The sequence below is a fragment of the Acomys russatus genome, chromosome 20, assembly GCF_903995435.1.
Source record: "Acomys russatus chromosome 20, mAcoRus1.1, whole genome shotgun sequence".
Classification (NCBI taxonomy): Eukaryota; Metazoa; Chordata; class Mammalia; order Rodentia; family Muridae; genus Acomys; species Acomys russatus.
Genome location: NC_067156.1, coordinates 27,638,859 through 27,661,791, shown reverse-complemented (window position 1 = coordinate 27,661,791; position 22,933 = coordinate 27,638,859). Strand labels below are relative to the sequence as shown.

The following is a 22,933-nucleotide window of genomic DNA, read 5'->3' as shown; positions in this document are numbered from 1 at the left end:
CACACTGGCTTTCTTTGAGCATCTCATTATTAACCACATTATCTAGCCTTTGCATAAGCAAAAAGTCTAGCCTAAGTTGCTTGGCCCAGTTAATACAGAACTCTCCGCAAGTATAAAGTCCTCCAAAAAGGCTCCTTAATCTTCCCTCCTAGCTGAATACCCATTGTGTCTCATCAACCTCCGTCAGAATAGACAGCACAGCTGTCAAGCTTATATTTGTTTGTGTGACTGTAAAAAATAATGGCAAATACCAAATTAAAATATGCAATCGTGAAGACAATGGTTCATAAATATCTCTAGTTATTAATTTCATTCACTACTGTATCTGTTACCGTGTGCCATAGTGGTGAACATGAAATGAGAAAAAGGAGAGGACTCATGTTAGGTAAGCTAGCAACAAGTCCTGGAGAGCTGCGGGGGGGTGGGGGGGATGGCACAGTCAAACTGACCATTTACAGTTCAAGTAATAAGCCTATGACATTTACAGTTCAAGTAATAAGCCTATGACAGTAGAGGGTTATCGAAGCTTCATGTCTTTGGCTTTTTCATTTTCTGAGAGGCTATAAAGGTTAGTTAAAAAATGCCCTGATCCTACTATTTCCTTCCTGTATCAATATAAAGTAACACTACAAGACACACACACACACACACACACACACACACACACACACACACACACACACACACACCTTAAAAAAAGAGAGAGAGCGAGGAAGGATAGGAAAAATAAAACCCACATTGGTCCAACTATGCAACAGAGAGAACAACTGTCGGGGGCGGGGGGGGGGTGGGACTCACACATTCAGAGGGGAAATCATGGGGCTTATTGCCCCTTCTGAAATCACATGGAGACCCCGGGCCCAGAGCCCCCTGGGCTGTTAGCCCTATAAGAGGAGCTATCAGAATCTTCCATTGGGACCTAGGGAATACTGGCAAAATCGTTCTCAATCATTGAGATATAAACTCTAAGCAAGCCACCAGAACCCCTTCCTGTTCCCTGGCCCCTATAGCCAAAGCTGTACTTATCTCTACTCCCTGACCAGCATGCATTCAAAAAACGCAAACCAACTTGAACACTTACGGAATCGCATACACTGAAGCAGTGTAGAGCGCAAAGAGCTCCTGAATGAGGAGCGTTAATGCCAAGCAGGCCTAGGGTGGAGTTCTGTCTCTGTTGCCTTTGGCTGAATGGTTAGCTTCCTTGAGGTGGTTCATCCCTAAACCATTCATCTTCCTGTCTGCAGAGTGAGGACAACTCACCAAGTGTCATGAGAGTCAACTGAAATGGACAGCAACTGAGACTTACTTGGGGCTAAACAAATACTGACGAGTCGCAATACCATCAACACTATATGTTATTACATGCAATCAAACTTAGCAGCAGGTGAAAATTTTCATGCCCAAGTTCACGTTGGCTCTCATGATAATTCCACTGGGTAAATATTGCTCCTCTTCCTGCTAATAACTGTTTTCTGTGCTTTCACACTAATGAGGGATAATACATTACAGTTTTAGAAAATAAATTAATAAACTATGGCTGATTTGATTTTCCCAACATCTCTGCTAAACTTTAATGATGAGAAAACCCAGGCTCACAAGGCTAAGTGGTAACAACAATGCTAACAGTAGCCACCACTTAGCAAGACAGACTACACTGCTTGGGGCTATGCACTAAAAGCATCATATCATCCTCTTCGTGTTCTTATTTCTCACACAGGAGACTTAGGCTCAGTCATTAAGGACCTTTTTGTAAGGTGGCTGAGTCAGTAAGGACCGGGACCATGGTTTTAACCGAGTCTGACGCCGGAGCTCCTTGTCTTCTATACTACTTTCTGGGTGAATTCACTCAACAGCCAGAAAGGGTGGAGAGCTGGGTGACGGGTTTCTGGATCCTGCTCTGTCTCTTCTAGTAGCAGTGTCAGTTCCAGGGGTCAAGAGCAGTAGGGTACACGTGCCACACAGACCTTAGGCCCTCTCCTAAACACAGTGCTTTGGTAAATGGAAGAACCCTTTGGAAAGCACCTAGCACCTCAAACTATCATGGCCAGAGACAAAAACCATTACCAACACAACCAACTGCCCGCATCCACACTACTGTTTTCCCTGCAGGATAGGAAGGCGCCACCAATGATGGGTCTTAATATGTAATATGAGCTTCTGTCACTGTGGTATATGGAATGATTCCAAGAAGCTCACAAATATTTCTTGGAGCTAACTACCTACATAAATGAGTGTTTGAAATCTGCTTGACATAAAACACACAGCATGACATATTTACATCTTTAAGAAGAGGTTAAAAAACTGATTTAAAGAAAAATGATAATAATGAATATGACATATGTATATGTAAACATATGTAGTAAAGATGATATAGAAAAAACATATCTGAGCTAATATTTCACTTGCCCCAAGCTGGTGCTATGTTCAAGCTAGCTGAAAGGACGAGATACTTGGTAGTGTCTTCTAACAATAAGATGACCTGTTCCAGTAACGCTATCCTTGCTTACTTTCATGTCCCATATCCATTCATACACATTAGCCAGGCCTGTAAGTAATAACTTAAAATACACCTAAAAGCTAGCTACTTATTGCTATACTTACAGCTAATACCAGGACCCAAGCTTGTAGAGTCCTTTTCCTGAACTGCTACAATCATCTCCTACATTTTTCTACTTTTGTCCCCTAGATTCTACTCCTTACCAACTCCAGGGTCATCTCTTTAATGACATCAGCACAGGTCATCCACCACATCTTATCACAATGCTCTGGGGCTTTTCCAATGATAAAGACACAGTCTTACACGCTCTCTGGTCTAGTCCTAGCCTACCTGGTGTCTCTTCCCCGGGCCTCCTTCCATCCTGTCCCAATGGTCCTTTTTAATATCCCTAGAGTTCCATTCACCCCCCTCCTTAGGGTGTTTGTATGTGCTTGGCCCTTTCGTTGGCAATAGTCATCTGTCAACATCTCACATGCATCCTTCCCTCTTTTCCTCCAGGTTTCTGCTCAAATGTCTCTTCTTAGGAGGTGCTAGCCATCTGACCTAACTAAGTGCCCTTCACTGATTCTCTGGCCCTTTGTTCATATTTCCTCAGAAGACTTGCCTCTACCAGAAAGCATATCCTGATCTACTTGTCTATAGTTTGTTGTCAATCTCTCTAGAATACCGCTTCCATATTATACAATGTATACAAATATCAACACTTTATGTTAGACAGTTCAATGTTCACATTTTGTATTTTTAATACATCAGTAAAAATTTTTTAATTAAAAATTTAATGATAGTGCCAGCTTTATGAGGACAGAGGCTCATAAATATTTCCTGAATGAAGAAACAAGTAAATTCTTATTTTTCCAGCCAAGAGACCAAGAGTCAATAGATAAAAGGTTCTCCACAGACTTAACATAACAGAACCTGCGCTTATGTAGAAGGCAGGGACTACCCCACAGGGGCCTGCCACTCACAGCCTGTCCTCTAGGCAACAGCCATGACAACCAAAACTTTCCTTCCCTGCCCACCAGATACACAGTCACTGACTCTCCTTTCCACAGTTTCTAGGGACAAACAGAAAAAGGAGCTGAAAGAGAGCTACAGTGACAAAAGGAACATAAACAGAAGGCAGAGATAAATCACTGCTGCTGGGAAAACCCTTTTAGCCCTCTGCCTAAATTAAGGAGGCCCTAGGACAGCTGCAGAAAGAGGCCCATCGGACATAAGTCAGGAGGCCCAGGTGGCACCTCGTCAGCTGCTGCAGAGCATGGTTAAGGCCTACACATATGCCACAGAAAAGAGTCAGGACACTGACTCCAGTGCCCCAGAATCACCAGAACCATTATCTTCTGCCAGTGGACTTGGCATCCTGAGAGCATCTTACTCCGCTGGCTTAGATTCCTTTTATTAAAGGCCCCTGGGGCTTTGTGCTGACTTTGCACTAATTTCTGAACCAATAAAAATCCATAAAGACCGAAGTATTTCAAACACAGGGCCAAATCCCTCTGCCTACCAAGACCTTTTCTCCTATCTTTTTGTTTGTTTGTTTGTTTGCTTGCTTGCTTGCTTTTAACTTACCTGCTACCTCCAGATGTCCAAGGAATTGTTGACTTTTTTTTCTTTTTTTGTCACAATAAATTCTGAGACATCTGAGAAAAAGATGACATTTTTGACTCAGAAGCCTCAGATTTGAGCTCTGGTGCCACCACACACTGTGATGAACAGCCTTCATCTATTCACCACCACCACCACCACCACCACCCCCCCCCACACACACACATTTAAGATGAAGGCTTTAGGGAAACTAAATGAGGCAATGCCTGTGAAGACACTCTAAGTAGCTTGAGCGATGGGCACAAGTTTAGCATAATAAGGATGCTACTGATGATAATGACAACAAATAGTGATATTTAATGATCGTGTCTACAAGCAATGGATATCTATCCCAAATTTATTTAATTTACCTACTAAATAAAGATGTCTGTACTGAAGCATGTCCCTCCTACAAGTAAACTGAGGTCTGGAGTTTCCCACAGTCAAACATTATAGCAATGGCACTGGGATTGCAATCCATGTAGTATTTCAGAGTTAAAACTCCATACATGACTCAACAGTACTCCATCTGAAACCTTACAGCCATTGCTAAGCCTTACACACACATGGTAAAAAGTACAATCTGAAATCTTTGATAAGGGTGGAAAGAAATTACCTGAGTGATCACAAGCATGTACTCAGACAGACACCTCCACTATCTGCAAATGAGGTCAGTAATACCACCTCCCTTGTTTGGTTCTTACAATAATCATCAACTGATAAAGTATATCCCAGACACTTAGCACACTGTAGCATGAACTCTATTAGACGTTAACTATAATAATTAAAAGCCTGGACTTGGTGACAGTAGGGACAATCTTTCAATCTCTACCCTCAGCTACCTCTTGATTTAGGGGTTAGAGAGGTATCCAGGCCCTTTACCATACTGCCTGGCTGAGGCCCAACCTGAGGTGTCAGGCTTAGCAGTCCAGGTTGTAGCCTCTGTCAGTCAGTACAAGGCCCACATCGCGAGGGAAAGGCAAACATTAGGTGATGGCAAAGTTATATGCTGGCTGCCTCTGTCAGTCTAAAGATAAGAATGGATTTCTGAAATGTCTCACAGGATACACAAAAAAGCTTCTGACTACCTGGGCAAGTTCAAGGAGCCCTGCTGGCAAATCCAAGGACCGAAGTTGACAATACTGTCCTTGGAAGACAGTCTCATCACAGAAAACAGCTGGGGGCCTCAAGTGTCTGTGGAGTATTTCCCCCTCTCTCCAGACTCTGCCCATAGCTAAGACACTCTGGAATTGAAGTGTACCTGCTTTACTTAATATAATTCTAGTTCAATGCAGCCACCATGTCACAAGCAGGATCCCTAGCGAAAGGCAACACGCAGAAATCCAGCCCCTGCACAGCCTCTTGCCTGACTCTAACTGAGCCTCAGAAGACAAAAAAAGAGAGTGCCACAGAAACCTGCATGGACCAGGAGGGGGAAGAAGGGCCAAGAGGGCACAGCTGCAGACAGCATGGAGAAGTATCTGTCTCTGTCTCGGCCATCCCTGGCAGGCAGCGTGGAAAGCTGGATGGGAAGGAGCACTCAGCTGATTGCCTCGTGGACCAGTGCACAGGAGGCCAGGCATTGTGCCCGTCAACGCTTCCACCCTTCTCAGGTTTAAAAGGGGGAAATATTCTATTTATAAGCTACCCAACAGGGGAGACCTGGCAGCCTTTGGATGGCTCTGATCCCAAAGGGATCCTTGTTACCAATGGCTGCCTCCTCCTGTCTCTCTACTGTGGGTGTTCTCACAGCAAAAGGCTGAAGGTGACCACAAGCAAGGGGGAGGTGGAATCCCCTTTCCCTGTCCTTTACTATCTTCATGAGAATGTAAACCTTTGATAATGAAGGCTGACGAACTTAGAAGCCTTCTAAAAACCGTGGCCGTGTTAACCCACTAAGGCTTCCACTGCGATCTTCAAGAATAAGTGTCTTTTCTGTCTGGAGATCAAGGGAAGCCAAGGCACAGAGATGAAGAGAACTAAGACTGAGAGAGACAAAACTAGGTAAATACAAAGAGATGGTTATACATCCCTGCCCATCTCCTCTCCTGGTCTTCAGTCTTGTCTCATAAATCAAGACAAGCCTTAATAAAGCAACATCAAGGACTGATTTCAGTGACAGCCTAAAGAACAAGAGTGCATAAACAAGAGAAACAACGGAGAGCAGCTCTGCTTGTTCCAGACTTTCTGTGGAAGTCAGAGCCATCAAAGCATGTGGCCCTGTCTCGCCCAGCACTGAGCACAGGTGTTTTTAGGAACAACTAATGGTTCTAATAAAGAGAGTCACATGCTGTGACCACCACATCAGTAAAGAATCTGATAGATTAGACCAGTGGTCCTCAACCTTCCTAATGCTGAGACCCTTTAATACAGTTCCTTCTACTATGGTGACCTCCAACCATAAAATTACTTTCCTTGCTACTTCATAACTATAATTTTGCTACTGTTATGAATCACAATGTCAATAATCTGTGTTTTCTGGTGGTGAAAGGGTTGTTTGACCCCCCTCAAAGGGGTCATGACCCACAGGTTGAGAATCACCTAGTTATATGTTAGCAACTGCTGACTGCAATCCTTCTAGTCTCCATGACAGTGTGCACATGACTGGATAAAGAAACAAAGCAAAGAGCCAACACATGTCAAGAGCGGCAGGACCAAGGACCCTGGCTACCAGTGTTTTCTTGCTTCTCAACTGTGTCTCTTGACTTCCATTTGCTCAGTTAAAAGCTAGATGCCACAGAACATTTCTGTAAGTGGTGGCCTTTCATATGCCACTTACCACTCCCCCTGCCAAAATCCCATGCCATTCCAAACAGACTCCTTGTTTTAAAAATTCACCATGCATTGAGTGAGGTGTTAACAAACCGTATTCCATGGGTAAAAGTCACCAGTGCCTGTTCTGTACATAAAGCCCTCCTGGACAATGCTCCTCCAGTCATCCCCACAGTGTCTATGGCTGCTTCCACACTAGTGCAATAGAGGAACGCAACAGTTCCACAGAAGGGCTTATTCCCTGCCCCTTTACTGAAAAGCATGATCTCTGTGTTAAGCCATGGCATATGCATGATCTCTTCCTGCATCTGACGGGCTGAGTCCAATTCTCCAAGTCTTTGGAGAATAAATAAATAAGCTGTAGTCAAAGGTCAAGTGTGGAACAAGACTAACCAAGCATTAAAGTGTCAAAGGAGCCAGGAAGAGTGTGAAGAGACGACCTAGAGCAGAAGCCTGACCTTTGTGATCATGAAGGGGGGACTAGAACCTGGATCGTTGGCATTGGCATTGGCAATGGCTGCCTTGTCATTAAGAAGCTCAGGGAGCAGCTTCTGAGCACCTTCCTTAGCAGCTGTAATTCCACTCCCCCCCATTCCTTCTCTGCTCAGGAGAAACTGACCACCTAAGGAGCTCGGTGCTTCTGACATTTATTCACAAAACTACCAATACATGATAAGTAACAAAAATAGCAGATTGTTTTCTGCTCTTTAATATTTCAGGGGAAATTCAACCAAGAGCACACAGGCCTCTAGGCAGAAAAGTAAAACCAAAGTAAAAGGATGTTGGTATGAATAAATAGGCATTCAAAGTTCTTGGAGAAGATAATATTACAGATAAAAGTGGCTAGTTAATTAACATAATCCTAAATGCAAATGAAGATGTCATGTTTGAGGAATTTACCAAATCTACTCTCAAGGATTAAATGTCTACAGGTAACTATGTCAAATCCTAAAATGAAAGTAGAAGAAAGGAAAAAGGAGGAGGGAGGGAAGGAGGGAGGGAGGGAAGGAGAGAGGGACAGAGGAGGAAAAGTGAGAAGAGACAGATGGTAAAGTGATTTGGGTGTACATCATCAGAACTTGAGTCAAAAGGGGGAGGGAGTTCTTCAAAATGAAATTTGAAAATTGGGAGCCACAAAGAAAAGCAGAGACGAAATTTGAGAGATGATTTAGTGTAAAAGGAGTACAGCTCCCTAGTATGTACAAGGCCCTAGGTTCAATCCCCAGCATCAAGGAAGGACAGTGCAAATAACATCAACCAGTAACAAGATGGCAAAGTGTTTTAAGTGTCTACAATTAGGCTGGGTATTTACTTAGTGTCTTTGTCTAGCACATGCAAGGCTCTGAGCCAATCTACCACCATAGAAAATGAGATAAAATGTCTAAAATTAGTAAGGAAGGATTAACACCTAGATAGAAATAATTTCACAAATACACGGGGCAATTGTCCTAATACAAGATGGCAACTGTCACTAAAAGTGGACAAAGGACACGAACAGGTCATTAAGAGACGAGGACGCCTTGAGGACTGGCAGGCAGTATGAGCAGACACCCACAACTCTTTGCTTATCAGAGACAGACATGTGCTACTATGTAAATGTATTCGTCCATCAAGAATCACAAGGCTGAGGAATAGAGAGTTGGCATGAGTGGAGAAACTTCCATGTAGGGCTGATGGAACAGTAGACAGACCACTGTAGAGAGCAACACAGGTTATTCAACTAAGCCTAGGGACTGGCAATCGGACCAGAGAATGTACCTCAGAACAGCATCACACAAGGTCACATTACAGAGATGGCCATGTGGTGATGAGGACTCAGAGACGAGAAGCAGCTGAGGAGACAGGAGCATAGCCCTACAAACCTGGATACACAAGGGACAACAGCATCAAGATAGAGCATCTGCCCGGCACACCCAAGGCCCTGAGTTCAATTCTTAAATAGGAGGGAGGTAAGAAATGGCATGGTATGGCAGAAGACATTAATACCAAGAAAGGAAGGCAACACCAACCCAGACCACTAATTCCTTGCCAGCCTGGAATTAGTCAAACAAAAGGAGGCAGTCCTGAAGCCCACTACTTTTCACCCCATCATTATCTCCTCTGCTTGCTACATAAAGGGGTAGTCTGTAACTAACAAAAGCAGATCTCCTCAGTCTGTGAATAACAAGAGGCAGAGTCTGCATCCTTCACATGGGATTCTTTGCATCTTTGCTCAAGAAAACCAGAATAACTTTGCCTTGTGTTCAGGAGTACAACCACTGGGGTTGGGTAAAAATTAGACTAAATTGTATCCTCGGAGCTTATTAGTCTTAATTTCTTCATCTATAATCCAAGTCAAAGGTTCTCAACAAACTTAATCTAATAAATCTCTAGTACCCAGCACATTTAAAGTGCTAACTAAACATCTATAAAATACTTCAACAGTAGTCAATGAAGCTTACATAGAAACCGCAACCCACTCTCCATGCTGATTTAGTATCTGGGGATCAATGCAGCTCAAGATACTTTCCTATCAAACACCTAGAAGAGTTTTAAGACTTCTTCCTTTAAGAGTTTCACTGACCACTTATTTTTAAAATTCAATTAATGATCTTCTGCAGGCACCGAATACATTAAGATCTTCCATGCTCTTTTTTTTTTCTTCTTTTTACATATTTATGTGTGTGGTATGTCTGCATGTGTGTGCATTTCCATGTGTGGGGATGTGCGTGAATGTAGAAGCCCAAGGTTGTTGCGGGGAATATTACTGGGTCATTCTTACACCTTATCCTTTGAAGTAGGGTCTATTAATCAAATCCAGAGCTTCCCAACTAACCTCGTCTCACTAGGCAGCTTGCTCAGGGATCCCTTGTTTCTACCTCCAAAGGCTGGAATAGCACACAGGCTGCCATGCCCACTGACATGTCTGTGGGCTGCACAGATCTGAACCCTAGTCCTGGTCCTCTTACTTGTAAAAGGGCTTTGAATGGTGAGCCATTGCCACAGCCTTCCTGTCTCGGTTTCTCCCCTTGTTGCTGTGATAAAATATCCTGAGATAAAAGCAACTTAAGGAAGAAAGTTTTATTTAGCTCAAAATTTCAGGTTGTGGGAAAGTCAAAGCACAAACTTGAAGTAGCTACTCACATGACATTCACAGAGCAGAGACTAAGGAATGAACACACCCATGGCACTCTCGGTTCCTTTTCTTCTTTTCATTCAGTCCAGGGCCTAAGCCACAAGATGGTGCTGCCACATTCAGAGGGGATCTCCCCAACCTCAATTAATCCAATTAAAGTCTCTCACAGGCATACCCACAGGCTAACCTAAGCTAGTCATTTCTTCACAGAGGCTTCCTTCCCAGGTGTCAATAGAAACTAGCCACCACGCAACCTTGTTCTTGTTAAAAGCTGCGTACTACTCTGTAATTTGCTCCACTTGATAGATTCTTTAACTTCTTTGCTTCATTTTAAACAGCTCTGCACTTTAGAAAATACCATTGTGTAAAAGTAACTTTTATTCTCCTGGCTCAACTGCTGTCTAGGAGGCTTACTGCCTTCTCCTACTAATGTAGGTCTAGTCCTGGAAGCTTTTAGCTTTTGCACAATCTAACCTAGGCCTAGAATGTTTTCAGCCTCTGAGACTTACTACTTAATAAGCTCACTCTTTCTTGTACTTCCTTTGCTCTAGGCTGGCTGGTTCAACTCAGTTGTTCTAGCTCAAATGCTTTTCCCAGCTGACTTATTTAATCTGGCTTCTCTTTGCCCAGAATTGCTCTGCTTGGCCTCACACTAACTCAACAATCTGCTCTTATCTTCTGGCTTCTTCTCATTTTCTGGCTTGTTCTGTCTTCACCTGAGTTCTCTTTCTCTGAACCCCTTCTATTACTGTCCTGGTAAAACTAGCTTTCTCTCTCTCTCTCTCTCTCTCTCTCTCTCTCTCTCTCTCTCTCTCTCTCTCTCTCCATTGCTCCATTAAGTAGCTTCCCTTTCCTCTTTCCTCTCATGACAGTTGGGCGTGTCCTATTCTGCCAAATCTTCTCTGATTTGTCACGTTTTCTGCCACTCAATTAGACATCATTTTCAAACATGGGTGCTTCCTTCTACAAACTAACTTTACCTTCACTGTTTGGGATTAAAGGCATATGCCACCACGTCTGGAACTAAGCTTTTCTTTAGCTGATACTTGCTCTATACTAGGCTGGCCTTGAACTCAGATGTTTGCCTCTGTCTCCTGAACTAAAGGCATGTTTGTATTCCAGGCTGATCACTCAGACCTACAAAGTCTTTGGATGTGATCTCTTATCAGGCAGATCACATAGACGTAGAAGGTCTTTGGATGTGATCTCTTGCCAGAACAGCTGTGATCTGAATTAACATTCCTCTTCACTGTTGAGCCAAAAGCTAACCATTTTCTGAAGGCTTTGCAAACAGACTCCTAAAATGCTTGCAGACCAGCGGGACTGATTGGCATATCCACCAATAAAATAATACCAAATAGAATGTTTTCAACATGCTGTTGATACTCACACCGAGAAGCAGGTTCATAAGGTCAACAAGTGCATGTGAGAGCATGTGGCAGAGAACTCTCTGTGTGTAGGCCATGTCCAGAGGTCTTGGGGTCTCTTGGAGTCTTTATTAAGAAGTGCTATCTCCCTGCCTGGAGCCAGGTGTGGGAAGTTGTTCATTCAGCCTGATGGGTATCCATATTTCCTATGCTGGTGGCTTCCTCAATTTCCCCTGAAAAGTGTTCCTGCTCCCATTTCTACAATAGTCTAGAAACCATCCATCAAGCTCTATTGGCTGGATGGTATCTTTTGTGGGAACCTAACTCTTCAGGAGAGTGAAGCAATGACAGCATCCAGAAGACCGTCCTTGTGGGCAACTTCACCTCCAGAGCTGGTCTGTCTGCCAGCCAGTGCCCTCATCTGTTGCATCACTAAGTTAGACTGCAGCTTTCTGTGCTTCTTCAAGGTTACACTGTGAGCTTTGCTCCCTGCCACTTAGCCAAAGTTAACCTCAGACACTCTAAACCATCTACTTAACTCAGGGGAGAAAGCAACCACTTCATTTCCTTGAATATATACTTAATTTTTTTTTCCTATTCAATTTTTGAAGAGAAAACAAAACCTGGTTTTCGTCTCATAAACATTTGTCAGCTGTAGCCATTAAATCCTTTACTATTTTATCTGCATCTTCTGTTACAAATCATTTACTATTTTATCTGCATCTTCTGGCAATGACTGAAGATATAGCTCAGCTTGTTTCTCTTGCACCAGGTACTGGGTTCAAGCCCAAATATAAATAAGTGCACAACTGGGCATCACAGCATACACCTGTCATCCCAACACTCAGGAGGGAGGCAGAAAGAGTCAGGAGTTCATCCTTGGCTAGGTATTTGAGACCAGCCTGAGCTAAAGACTGTTTGTTTGTTGTTTTAGTCTTTGAGCAAAATCTTTCAGAGAGAAACATCTGTTTCATAATGGCTAATGGCTTACACATGCACTTCTCTCTCTCTCTCTCTCTCTCTCTCTCTCTCTCTCTCTCTCTCTCTCTCTCTCTCTCTCTCTCTCTCTCCCCCCCCCCTCCCCCTCTCTCAAAGTGAAAAGGCTCACTCTCCTGTCTACCCAGAGAGGTGCTGCCCTGTTCCACTAATCTGACACTACTGCAGTTCACAGCAGGGCCACCTCTCAGTTTTTTCAAGTGGGTTTTCTAGAGCAAAGCTCTTGGGCACCCTGGAAAGACTGTACTTCTTGTCATATGCACCAAGGAGATGGTCAGGTTGAAGCGTTTGCCCAGCAAGGGTTTCCTTTTAATCCCGTTTCTGCAATTGCAGGTACCCTTGAAGAGGTGGTGTGCTGGGCAGTAAAGTGTGTTCTGCTGGGGGGGGGGGGGGGCACTTCCATCAAGACCAGTACCTCCTTCCCTCCCCACTCTCTTTTCCTCTCTAAGAGCCACAAAGAAAACAGAACTAGCAAGCCTTTGTCCACCTTGGCTATTTCAGACTGTACCAGCGGCTTTCTGGCAGCACTGGACTCTTGGGTCGCTGGGTATTAAACAACTTGTAAATGGTGACTGGAGCTACCATCTCAATAAGACCTGGGACCACATGAGATGATGCATATAAGAGCACCATAGAGCACATGAAGAGTTCTTTAAATGCAAGTCACTACAATCTTGCTTATCTTGCTCAGGGAATAATCCTCCTAAGTACAGCTGACCCAGTATGCCCATGGCACCTCCTGGTGGCTCAGCCCTGATGTGGCAACTTCTCAAAGGGCACCCCCCCCCCAACCCTTGACTGTAGAAAATCACCCCGGTATCATACTTACTCCCTTCACTCTGGCTGTCTTTGTTTGAGTTGTAGACCTGAAAAACAGAAATAAAATTTTACTTTGTGTGCATTTTATACCAGTCTACAGATTCACTGTAGAAAACCCTAAGATGGAAGGCAATTTCTGCTCCCCACCTTAAGAACCCCCTCAGTAACTTACTCCCCAGCATGCACTTAGCTGTTATCAAATAAGCATTGATCAGAATCACCTGTGGAACGGTGCAGGGTAGGGGCACTTTTTAAAATGGCAAACAAATTGATTTGTATATATAAATTAAAGAAGAGAACTAAAAATTGGTTACAACAGATCATTAAGCGTTAATGCACACAGGACAATGTCCTTGCATTTCACAAGAATTATCTCCATTTACACGACAGCCATGTTTGGCACGAGTAGTTGCTACCACTGTTGTACAGCTGGAAAATGTGAGGCTTACAAAGGTGAGATGAGGTTTCACAACTAGTTTATGGCAAAGCGTGGGCAAAGACACATTATAAACTGTTGAGTGCTAACCCTAGGGCTAAGACGAGTCCCCCTTTACTCTATTTATAGATTAGAATGTTATATTGAGAATATATCACATTTACAACAATACTCCTTGAGCAATTGATAGAAATCATAAAAGAGAAATTGGTCTGATGGTAAAAGGGGGAAGTTTCTTACTATAATGCAGACAATTACATGCTACAAGAGTCAGCAAGCTGCTGACTAAAGGTCAATACGATAAATGGTTTAGGCTCTGAGAGCCACAAGTAAAAATCAGTATTATATTGGTGCTTAAGTGTCAAGAGAGAAAACAAGTACTCACAAAATTAAAAATACAACTTCTTTCACTGCCCCCCCAAAAGGTCTAATACGCAGAACCAACATTCTTTGCCTATGCTGCGAAGGGAGGCAGTCACTCCACTGACAGGTCTCTCTCACTTGTCAACTGAAAAAAGTTTTCTGTAAGCATCATATGTGGCCCATGGTCCATACAAAAACAAAGGATGGGCTGGGCTGGGCTACTGACCATATTCCTGAAGTGCTGTTGCTATTATGAGAAATATGGTAAAATCCCTGCTTAAGAAAAGAAAACAATCATAGTGCCTGTGTAGGTATGGAAAGGCATGGGATAAAGTCAGCCATCATAACTTAAACATCTACTTATCTATTCAACCATCTCTGGGGATTCAGATGGCCATTCTCATATGAGAAATGTTTGTTTAACCCCTAAAAGAACTAAGCCAAGCATTTCTGAAAACTTAGCACTAAAGCCCCCCAAAATGAGTTTTCCACTAAGAAATGTAAATGGAAAAGTCTAGTCAAGAGTTGGACAATGGGCTCAACTTGGCCACAGCTGGCCTGATCTTCTTTGGGCCTTTATGGCTCTATCCGGAAATTAAAGGAGCTCCTGAGAATGTCTTGGGATTGTCAAACCCCACGTCCAAGATACCATCCTGTTTTGTTATTACACCCATCGCATATATTATTATATTTATTCTCTAAAGAAGACTGAAGCCACACAGCCATTTAACAAAGACCAGGGAACAAGCATAAAAGGAACTTAAGAACTTAAAAGGATGCTCTGATGCCTAAATCGCCATCAGTGCACACACTTAGAAGTCCGAGAGACATGGCATTAAAAAGCTGGTTCTGTCCTGGACTTTGTCACTAGTCACTTCATTTGGCTAAATTCTGATTTCTTCATCTCAGAAATGGAAGTCATAATAGTTGTTAAGCAAACCCCTCCCCAGTGTGTTGTGAGCATCCAGTGAGATTATGTCGAGAGGACTAGACTAAAATAGCATAAGACAAATGAGGTTGCTGTGGCCTGTGTTTCTGGCAAAAAGAATGGCTCAACCGTCAAAAAATTTGGGGGACACAAAGACCACAAAGTCTAGGTGATGGTCACCACTGAGGAGGTGCTGATTCCTATCTGAAACAAAGCTGCAGGTGGCTCCCCTAGCAGCATCCATCAGTGGGATAAATGGAGTGCCTGGACTGGATCAGTGTTTGCTAATGAATCTCCATAGCATTGCACAAGGGTGACAAAGGGACTTGGAGAGCTGCAGGGACTCCAGGTAACCAGATGCCATGTCCTTTGGCTTCAATAGCTTTTACTAATGTGGCTATCAAACCTGGGATAGGAAAAAAGACCTGTCTTATGGAGAAGGAAGGTCCCTGCAGTTGGCAATCACTGAAAGGCAGGAAGGCATGAAAAATAAGGACAAGGCTACAAGGTAGAGCCAGGTCCCACCAGAACCTTGTTCAGGGAGTGAAATGGATGACCAGGTAGTACGCAGAATCAGCAAGCCATCATGACTACACTCAGTAGCCTCAGAAAGCAGAATAAGGGCAACACAGGAGGAGACAGCATTTTGGCAAATTTTCTCTTTTTCCTTCCAGCCCCCCTCCAATCACTGCATTTCTCCAACTCAATCCAAAGAGCCTATCCAAGAGAAACTTGTTCAGATTGTAAATGGCAAAATCCAAAAGGAATAGTGAAACACAGAGCTTTCAGCCCTCCTTAATTAAAAGGCAAAACCATGCCAATTACTTAGCTTCCAGGTTTCCTGAGTCTCAGGAGACCCCTGCCTGGAACACTCAGGCACTCTGAGTTGGAGAGGTTTGATCAATGAGTCAAAGACACCACAAGTATGTGCTACCCCGTCCTCCAAGGCGAAGCCACAAATCTCTGTCTGTCTGGGTAAATGAGCCAAAGACCATGAGTTTTAAAATAAAGCTAACCACCAGTCCTGCCTAGAAGATGTGATCACATGGCCCAACAAGGTAGACCAGGGCAGGCTGCACAACCTCACAGTCACAGGAACCAGATAACAACTTGGAAACAGCACTTATAGAATGGCTTTGCATACAAAGAAGTTACGAAGTGCCAATCACAACAGTATCCCATTCTTGAAACACCAAATGGATTAGCTTTAGTGTCACTATCATTGTACATGTATGGAACCTGAGGCTCTTGTGTGCCTGAGGCCGCAATGCTGCTTCTACAGGTCTTCGACAAGGATATTTCAGTCCTCTTTATCAATCCAGGTAACAGCTAATGCATATAAGTACCATGCCTCTCAGTGGTCAGCACTATGGTTCATATACTAGCAGAAGAAAAGGAACTCCACTGCACCCTTAAAAATGCTTAGCCAGCCCTACTTCGTCCTTCTTCCATCTGTCTCGTGGCTGAGGTCCACAGGCCAGAACAACATCCTAAGGTAGAAGATCTTTTCGCCATGGCTTCTGTCTAGTGACTAGCAGCTACGTTGGATGAATATGCCTTCGGGAGTGCCCCTTGAGAACTCTTATTTCACAGGGGAGAGGCCTGCTCAATTCGAGGGAAAGGAGGTCAATAGAGAAGGCCCGAATCATGGCTCACAGGACAGAAACAGCACAGCTTTTCAACAACACAGGCGAAGCTAAAATCTGTCTGTCCAAGTTGGCTAGGATACTCCAAGACCTGGCCACAGTAGTCTGAACCCGCAGCACTAGTGACCCCGAGGCAGGCATACGCTAGCATCTGCTGGCTACTGAACATGAGGGCCTGGTAGACAGCCATACCAATGAATATTTATTTCTACACACATGTTTCCAGAGAACAGAAATTGCATGTGTTTATCTTATCAGAGTCCTCTGTGAGTCATTAGGAACAATCCCAACAGAGAATAATTTATGCCAAGGGCCCTCATCTGTGTGAGACATAAGAATTCTATAGGCATTGTCGAAGTCTGTCCTCATACCACCCTGGAGTTCCCAGCACAGAATGTAAAACTGAGAATCTAGAGGCCTGAGGTCAGTTACTTGAGGTAAGGAATTTAGAACTGGAAAAAGGCCTGACTAGAACTCCCCAGTCTCTCTTCCTAGCCCAGGCACTTACATACAAACCCCATGACACAGCAGACACGATGAAGAGGAGGAGGAAGAGGAAGAAGAAGGAGAAGGAGGGGGAAGATAAAGGTAAAGTGATATCAAGGGCAGCCAGAACAAGTGATTCGTAAGAAGAACAATTTACCTGAGTCAGAGAGAAAATGAAACTGGGAATTGTCTTCAGATTCCAGCCTGATATACCCACCACCAGCCTGTGGCACCCACTGGCTGCTAACATGGAAGTGACCTCTCAGAACCAGCAACTCCATCCTGAAGTAATCACCGTACCAGCAAGGCAGGACTTTCACACAGACACAGGGCCCTGCAGGTGCTTGTGTCCTTACCCAGAAACTACAGGGGGGAACAATTTAATAACACACAAAGAAGCCTTCATATGCTTTCTCTGCAGCAAATGTGATTTTGCAATAAATTCTCTAAACTGCTGAGCCAATTCAATTTACATGTCCCTAGAGAATTAAAAGAAAATGCACAGAGTCATTTGGATTCTCAGAATTGTTTGTGGTTAACCTTTTAGTACCATTATCTAAGACAAATTGAGAAAGCACAAACAAGTACTTCTTTAAAAATATACTAATGAAGGCATATGTAAAACAGCAATCAGATGGACCAAGCTGACTTTTCCTTTGGACACATAGCTGTATTAGTACTTGGCTCCACAGTTCAGAACAACATCTATACAAATGAAGGCATTAGAGAAATAGGCTCATAGGCAAACACACTTAAAACTATTGCTCCTACATAAACTGCACTAATTTATCTGAAATCAGCCCCAAACTGTGATTCCCTGAGACCTTTTCCAAGTAATCTAAGACATGTAAGCTCACCCCACCTGAGTGTTCGCCTGATATGCCAATGTGGGGACAAAATAAACAAAGTAATGAGACAATAGCTTAGAACAGTGCTTAGGAGGGCTCTGTATCATTAGACACCATCAAGTCCTTTACCTGTGACACAAAAATCCCACCATTACTACGGCCTACAATGTCTGTCTGTCTGTCTTTCTGTCTGCCTGTCTGAGATAGGGTCTCTCTATGTAGCCCACGCTACCCTAGAACTGTTAATCCTCCTGCCTCAACTTCCTGAATACTGCAGTTACAGGTATGCACGGCCACAATGGCCTTGAACTTGGACTTTGCGTTATTTCCCCATCAGTGGTAACAAGCTCACAGTTATCTGTTGCTCAGTTCAAAGTCTAACTTTACCATTTACACATCCATCACTTTGTATTCCTGGGCCTCAGTTTTGTTATCTGTAAAAGGGGGCTACAAGGGGGCTGGAGAGATGGCTCAGCAGGTAAAAGCACTTGCTGCTCTTGCTGAGGACCTGGGTTCAATTTCCCAGAACTCATTATGGTGGCTCACAATGTCTGGAAAGACAGTTCCAGGGGGTCCAACACCGTCTTCTGACCCCTGTAGGCACCAGGCATAAGGACATACATGCAGACAAAACACTCATGCACATAAAATGAAATGAAATAAAATAAAATAAATAACTTTTGGAGGTGAGTACTAATCTATGGAAGGATTGTAGACATTATCTCAAATAAAGGCAGCTTGGGTGGGTCTTGCTTCCAGCTATGCTGCTTGGAAACACCACAGATACTCCCACTGAGATGGACATTGTTGAAGGCTGGGAGGAACCATCCTGGGTCCAGAATTCAGGAAAAGGACCAGAGACTCTGGCCAGGCTATTGTGTTTCTAATTGAACATTGATGGGAGGAGGGATCCAGAGTGAGACCAGCCATTGCACTCCAGAGAGAGACGGAGGCGGGGAGGAGAGAAGAAGGCTGCAAGTTCAGAGCAGGAGCACACATGCATCAGGGAAAGGACCAGCGCATAGGCCACAGACACCTAGGGACCCGTCCAGTGGAGCAGACATCGGAAGGTTTATTCTTGTTTCCCTTTAACCTTTTTTCCCTCTTATATAGGATAGTTGGGTTGTACAATGAAGTTTAATTGTTAAGAAACAGAGCCAACACTAATCTTTCCAGCCTCATAGGGTTTTATAAAAATCAGGTGGAATAATGGCTGAAGACTACTTTACCCAAAGAATGCAAATGTGATGGGCCACAAAGCCATCTCCAGAGAACACTGCCAGCAGTGGCTTCATCTTTATTCTCCTCTTTACATGTTTGGCTTAAAACAGACAAGCAAATATAAACTATCTTTCCTGTAAGAGAAATCATCACTTAAGGGGTAAAAGGCTAAGGACAGAGCAGTTTGAGTTACTGTGTAGTACCTCATTAACAATGTTATATACCTAATGGAAACTAATTAAAAAATGACTAGCGAAGACATCATCTAAGAGCAACTTTTACAAGAACTATTCTTTTTATCTTTTTCCTTTTGTTTGTTTGTTTGTTTGTTTTTCGAGACGGGGTTTCTCTGTGTAGCCCTAGCTGTCGTGGACTCGCTTTGTAGACCGGGCTAGCCCCAAACTCCCAGAGATCTGTCTACCACAGGACTTATTCTTAATTCTTTCACACAGATTTCTAAAATAAAATAACTACCACCTACCATCTATTTTTTTTTCTCCATCTGATTAGATGACAGGCTCTGCAGTCAGTGTTTGCACGAACTGATTTACTTCATCCTTGAGTGCATGGGACACCACCACTGCATCTATTTCATCTCACACAGGCTCTTTGCCATCCCAAGCTAGCATAGGCAGGAAGTTACTGAACCAGAATAAAGTAGGCTGGGCCTTCTACACTCAAGCCTGCACTCAGGCCGGCCACAATCTCTACACTCAATCAAGCTTGGCAAATATCTTGGTGATTAAAAAAGGAAGAATAAAAACAAAAGCTAAGCAGTAATTAAAATAACAACAATGCAACCGTTATGTAAGCACAGTTTCCATCCATTTACACATAACAGTAATTATACAAACGTCCAATTAATGCAAGCATGGCAGTAAATAATGAAAACCACAACCAAACTGAGATATTCTAGGCTGCCCCCCAAGAAAAATCTTCCTTAAAAAACCTGATGTGCACACAAAGAAAGGTAGCCAGCAATGCTAAGAGAAGAGAGGCGGAGGGATTCTCAGTGGAATATCACACTGACATACCCAGCAGACTGGGTACAGACCAATGTAGCGACTTGTGACGTCACCTTTGAGAAGTGACCTGTCAGGCTCCATGCACCCATGGAATGTCACCCATAAAATCCCATCAAGACAGGAATTGTTTGGACCAGGAAGACCTCTCTTTATAGGGGTGGCCATATAGAGAAATGCTTGGGAAGTAGCCATGGGTGAAGCAGGGATGGAGAAATGCAGCAACTGAGAGTAAGGTAGGACAGCAGCTACTAGAGAAGACAGCTTCAACTGCGCCTCTCCTACCTTCAGGCTGAGTGACAGACACGCTCAAAAAGCAAAAGAAATGGCCCTCGCTACTCTTCCATCCCTCAGCGGGCACCCTCCCCTTGCCTTTCCCATTCCAGAGCTTCAGGGTTACACTTGCCATCTTAGGGAGGCTCTCTCCAAAGTAAAGCCAATGTAAACATACTTGGCAGTACTTTGCAAGAATCTAACCCTGAACAAACATCAAACCCCAGCTCCCGCCCTGCAGAACTACCGGGAAACAGGGTCCAGTAGCTAGCATGCAGCAGGTTGCTAAAAAAGCATTGATTAGGAGGGTAGTTTTTAAGTACAAGAGTGAGAGAAATTGATTTTTTTCCCTTTAATCCCTGTGTTACAGTTGATGAGGACAGGGTTTTGTCTAAACCTAAACAGTAAGCCAGCTCTACCATTTCCTGGGGACTATGTCTCTTTCTTCTGTAAAATTCTCTAGGAATATTTACTTGACAGGGGAATGTAAATATAGAACTCAGAAGGATGATAAAAAAAAATAGAAAACAGGTTTTTCTTATTTGGCTTAACTCAAGGTTATCAAAAGTCTTTCACAAAGCTATTTACTCTCTATGGCCCATTGCTTCAGGCTGGCTCTGTACCCTGCAGGTGACATCAGGCAGCAGAGGGGTTTGGAGTCCACAGTGCCACTGGGGAGTTCTGGGATGAGGGCTGAAAAGGGGGTTTTCTGCATGATGGTATTAAGTGCCCTCTCCTATGCAACTGTATGTGACTCGGACCCAGGCAATCTCCTAAGAGGAGTGCAGCAAAAGGTGACCAGATGACTTGGACTCCTACAGCCATAGACAGCTTGCTGACAGGCCTGAAGCCTTTTTGTACACCAAACACAACAGCAGTGATCTTTATGTATCTCATGACTATGCCAAGGATGATGGGTTGAAACCTAAACTTAGTTTCCCATTAGTTCAAGCATTACCAGGTATTTTGTACCTTTAGAGACAAAAAGGCTTATCTCTTTGAATTATTCCTCAGCCACATTAGAGAAAAACAAACAGTACCTGCACCTTCCATACTGCTTAATTTCTCTTTGACTTGGGTTCATGTTTACATCCTTAAAGAAGCCACAGTCCCCAAGACCCCTGACTACATCTTCAGGTCCAGCCATGTAACCCAGACTCTAAAATCTAGTGCATGTATGCCAAGTAAAACCTAGCCCCTATTATTCGATCTTACTATTTAAATAATCGTAACAGTCAACAATAATAATAACAGTAACAATAATAATAATAACAACAACAACCACCATCGGAAAGAAAGGCATGCTGTACTGCTGAAGAGAGTGAGATACATATCTAAAGCTTTATGGACAGCTCCACCATCGTGGAAATAAAGCTTAGGTAAAACTGGCCAGACAAATGAAAACAGAGCCACAGTATGAAGGGGCCCTGGATTCCAGTGTCATTTGAGCCTGTTCATCTAAACATGTACACTGTTCATCCTTGATCTTTCCACAGTGCACCAGTGGTGTCTTAACTCTTTTTAAAATTGTGACTCAGTAACTTACAGCTGAGAGTTATGGCAAACAAGGCAAAACAACAACAAAATCCCATAGGAGCAAAATGTTCCATTGCTATCATTTATCTAGAGCCAGTTCTTTACCCTGTTTCTTTTTCTATTGTCACATAACCTTTGCCTTCTCACCTGGACCTTGACACTGGCCTTGCCTCAGGACTTACTGGCTCCACCACCTCTGTCTCTGTTCTAATCTAAGGTTTGTATCACTCTTTCCCTAAAACACAGCTTTGGTTGAAGAAAAACCTTCAAGACATCACAGTATCTCTGTTCCAACTTCCAAAGTTGTCATGTGGAAGAAAGAATATTCACTTTCCCAAATAAAATGAACGTCAAGAGGTGTGTATGTGTGTGTGTGTGTGTGTGTGTGTGTGTGTGTGTGTGTGTGTGTGTGTGTGTGTGTGTGTGTGTGTGTGTTTTGTCCCAGAAAGGCAGAGTGCAAGCACCTATACCTCACTGGTGATGCAGAGCTTTGAGTCCCCTAGGGCCCTGGGGCCACGGTGATGTCACTCTTACAGGGCTGGGCTTGTCTTCATCTAGAAGGCAGTCCTTGCTATTGTCAGGCTGGTGCACGCTGCTGCACCTGTTGAGGCTAAGCACACTCTAGGCCTTGGGCATATTCCAGAACAGGGGAATTAGTTTTGTTGAGGCAGTCAAGTAGCAGATGTGAACTGTGAGCTTGAGAGACTTCACAGTAATGCCTGGCTCTACCACATTCTAGCTGTATACCCTCAGAGGATCATTTGACATTTCTCAATCTGTATTATTATTATTATTATTATTATTATTATTATTATTATTATTAATTATTATTATTATTATTATTATTATTATTATTATTATTATTATTATTATTATTATGCTAACTAACAGCAATTTATGAGGGCACTGTGAGAATTAAAAATAGCTTTCCTGGTGCCTGAAGGCGCTCCAATATGTTATTTGCCTTTTCCTACTCCACAAGGCTTCCCAATTCCTTTGATGGTCACAGACAACCCTAATGGCT

The 22,933-nt window shown here is 43.4% G+C and overlaps 1 protein-coding gene across 2 annotated transcripts in view; it reads right to left on the bottom strand.

Moving 5' to 3' along the window:
- Arhgap26 (Rho GTPase activating protein 26) overlaps positions 1–22,933 on the bottom strand; it is a 382,948-nt gene that overhangs the window by 159,903 nt on the left and 200,112 nt on the right. For both annotated transcript variants that reach the window (XM_051163712.1, XM_051163713.1), the window contains exon 12: positions 13,161–13,197. In XM_051163712.1, the coding sequence (XP_051019669.1) occupies positions 13,161–13,197 (37 nt within the window). The remainder of the gene's footprint in view (positions 1–13,160; positions 13,198–22,933) is intronic.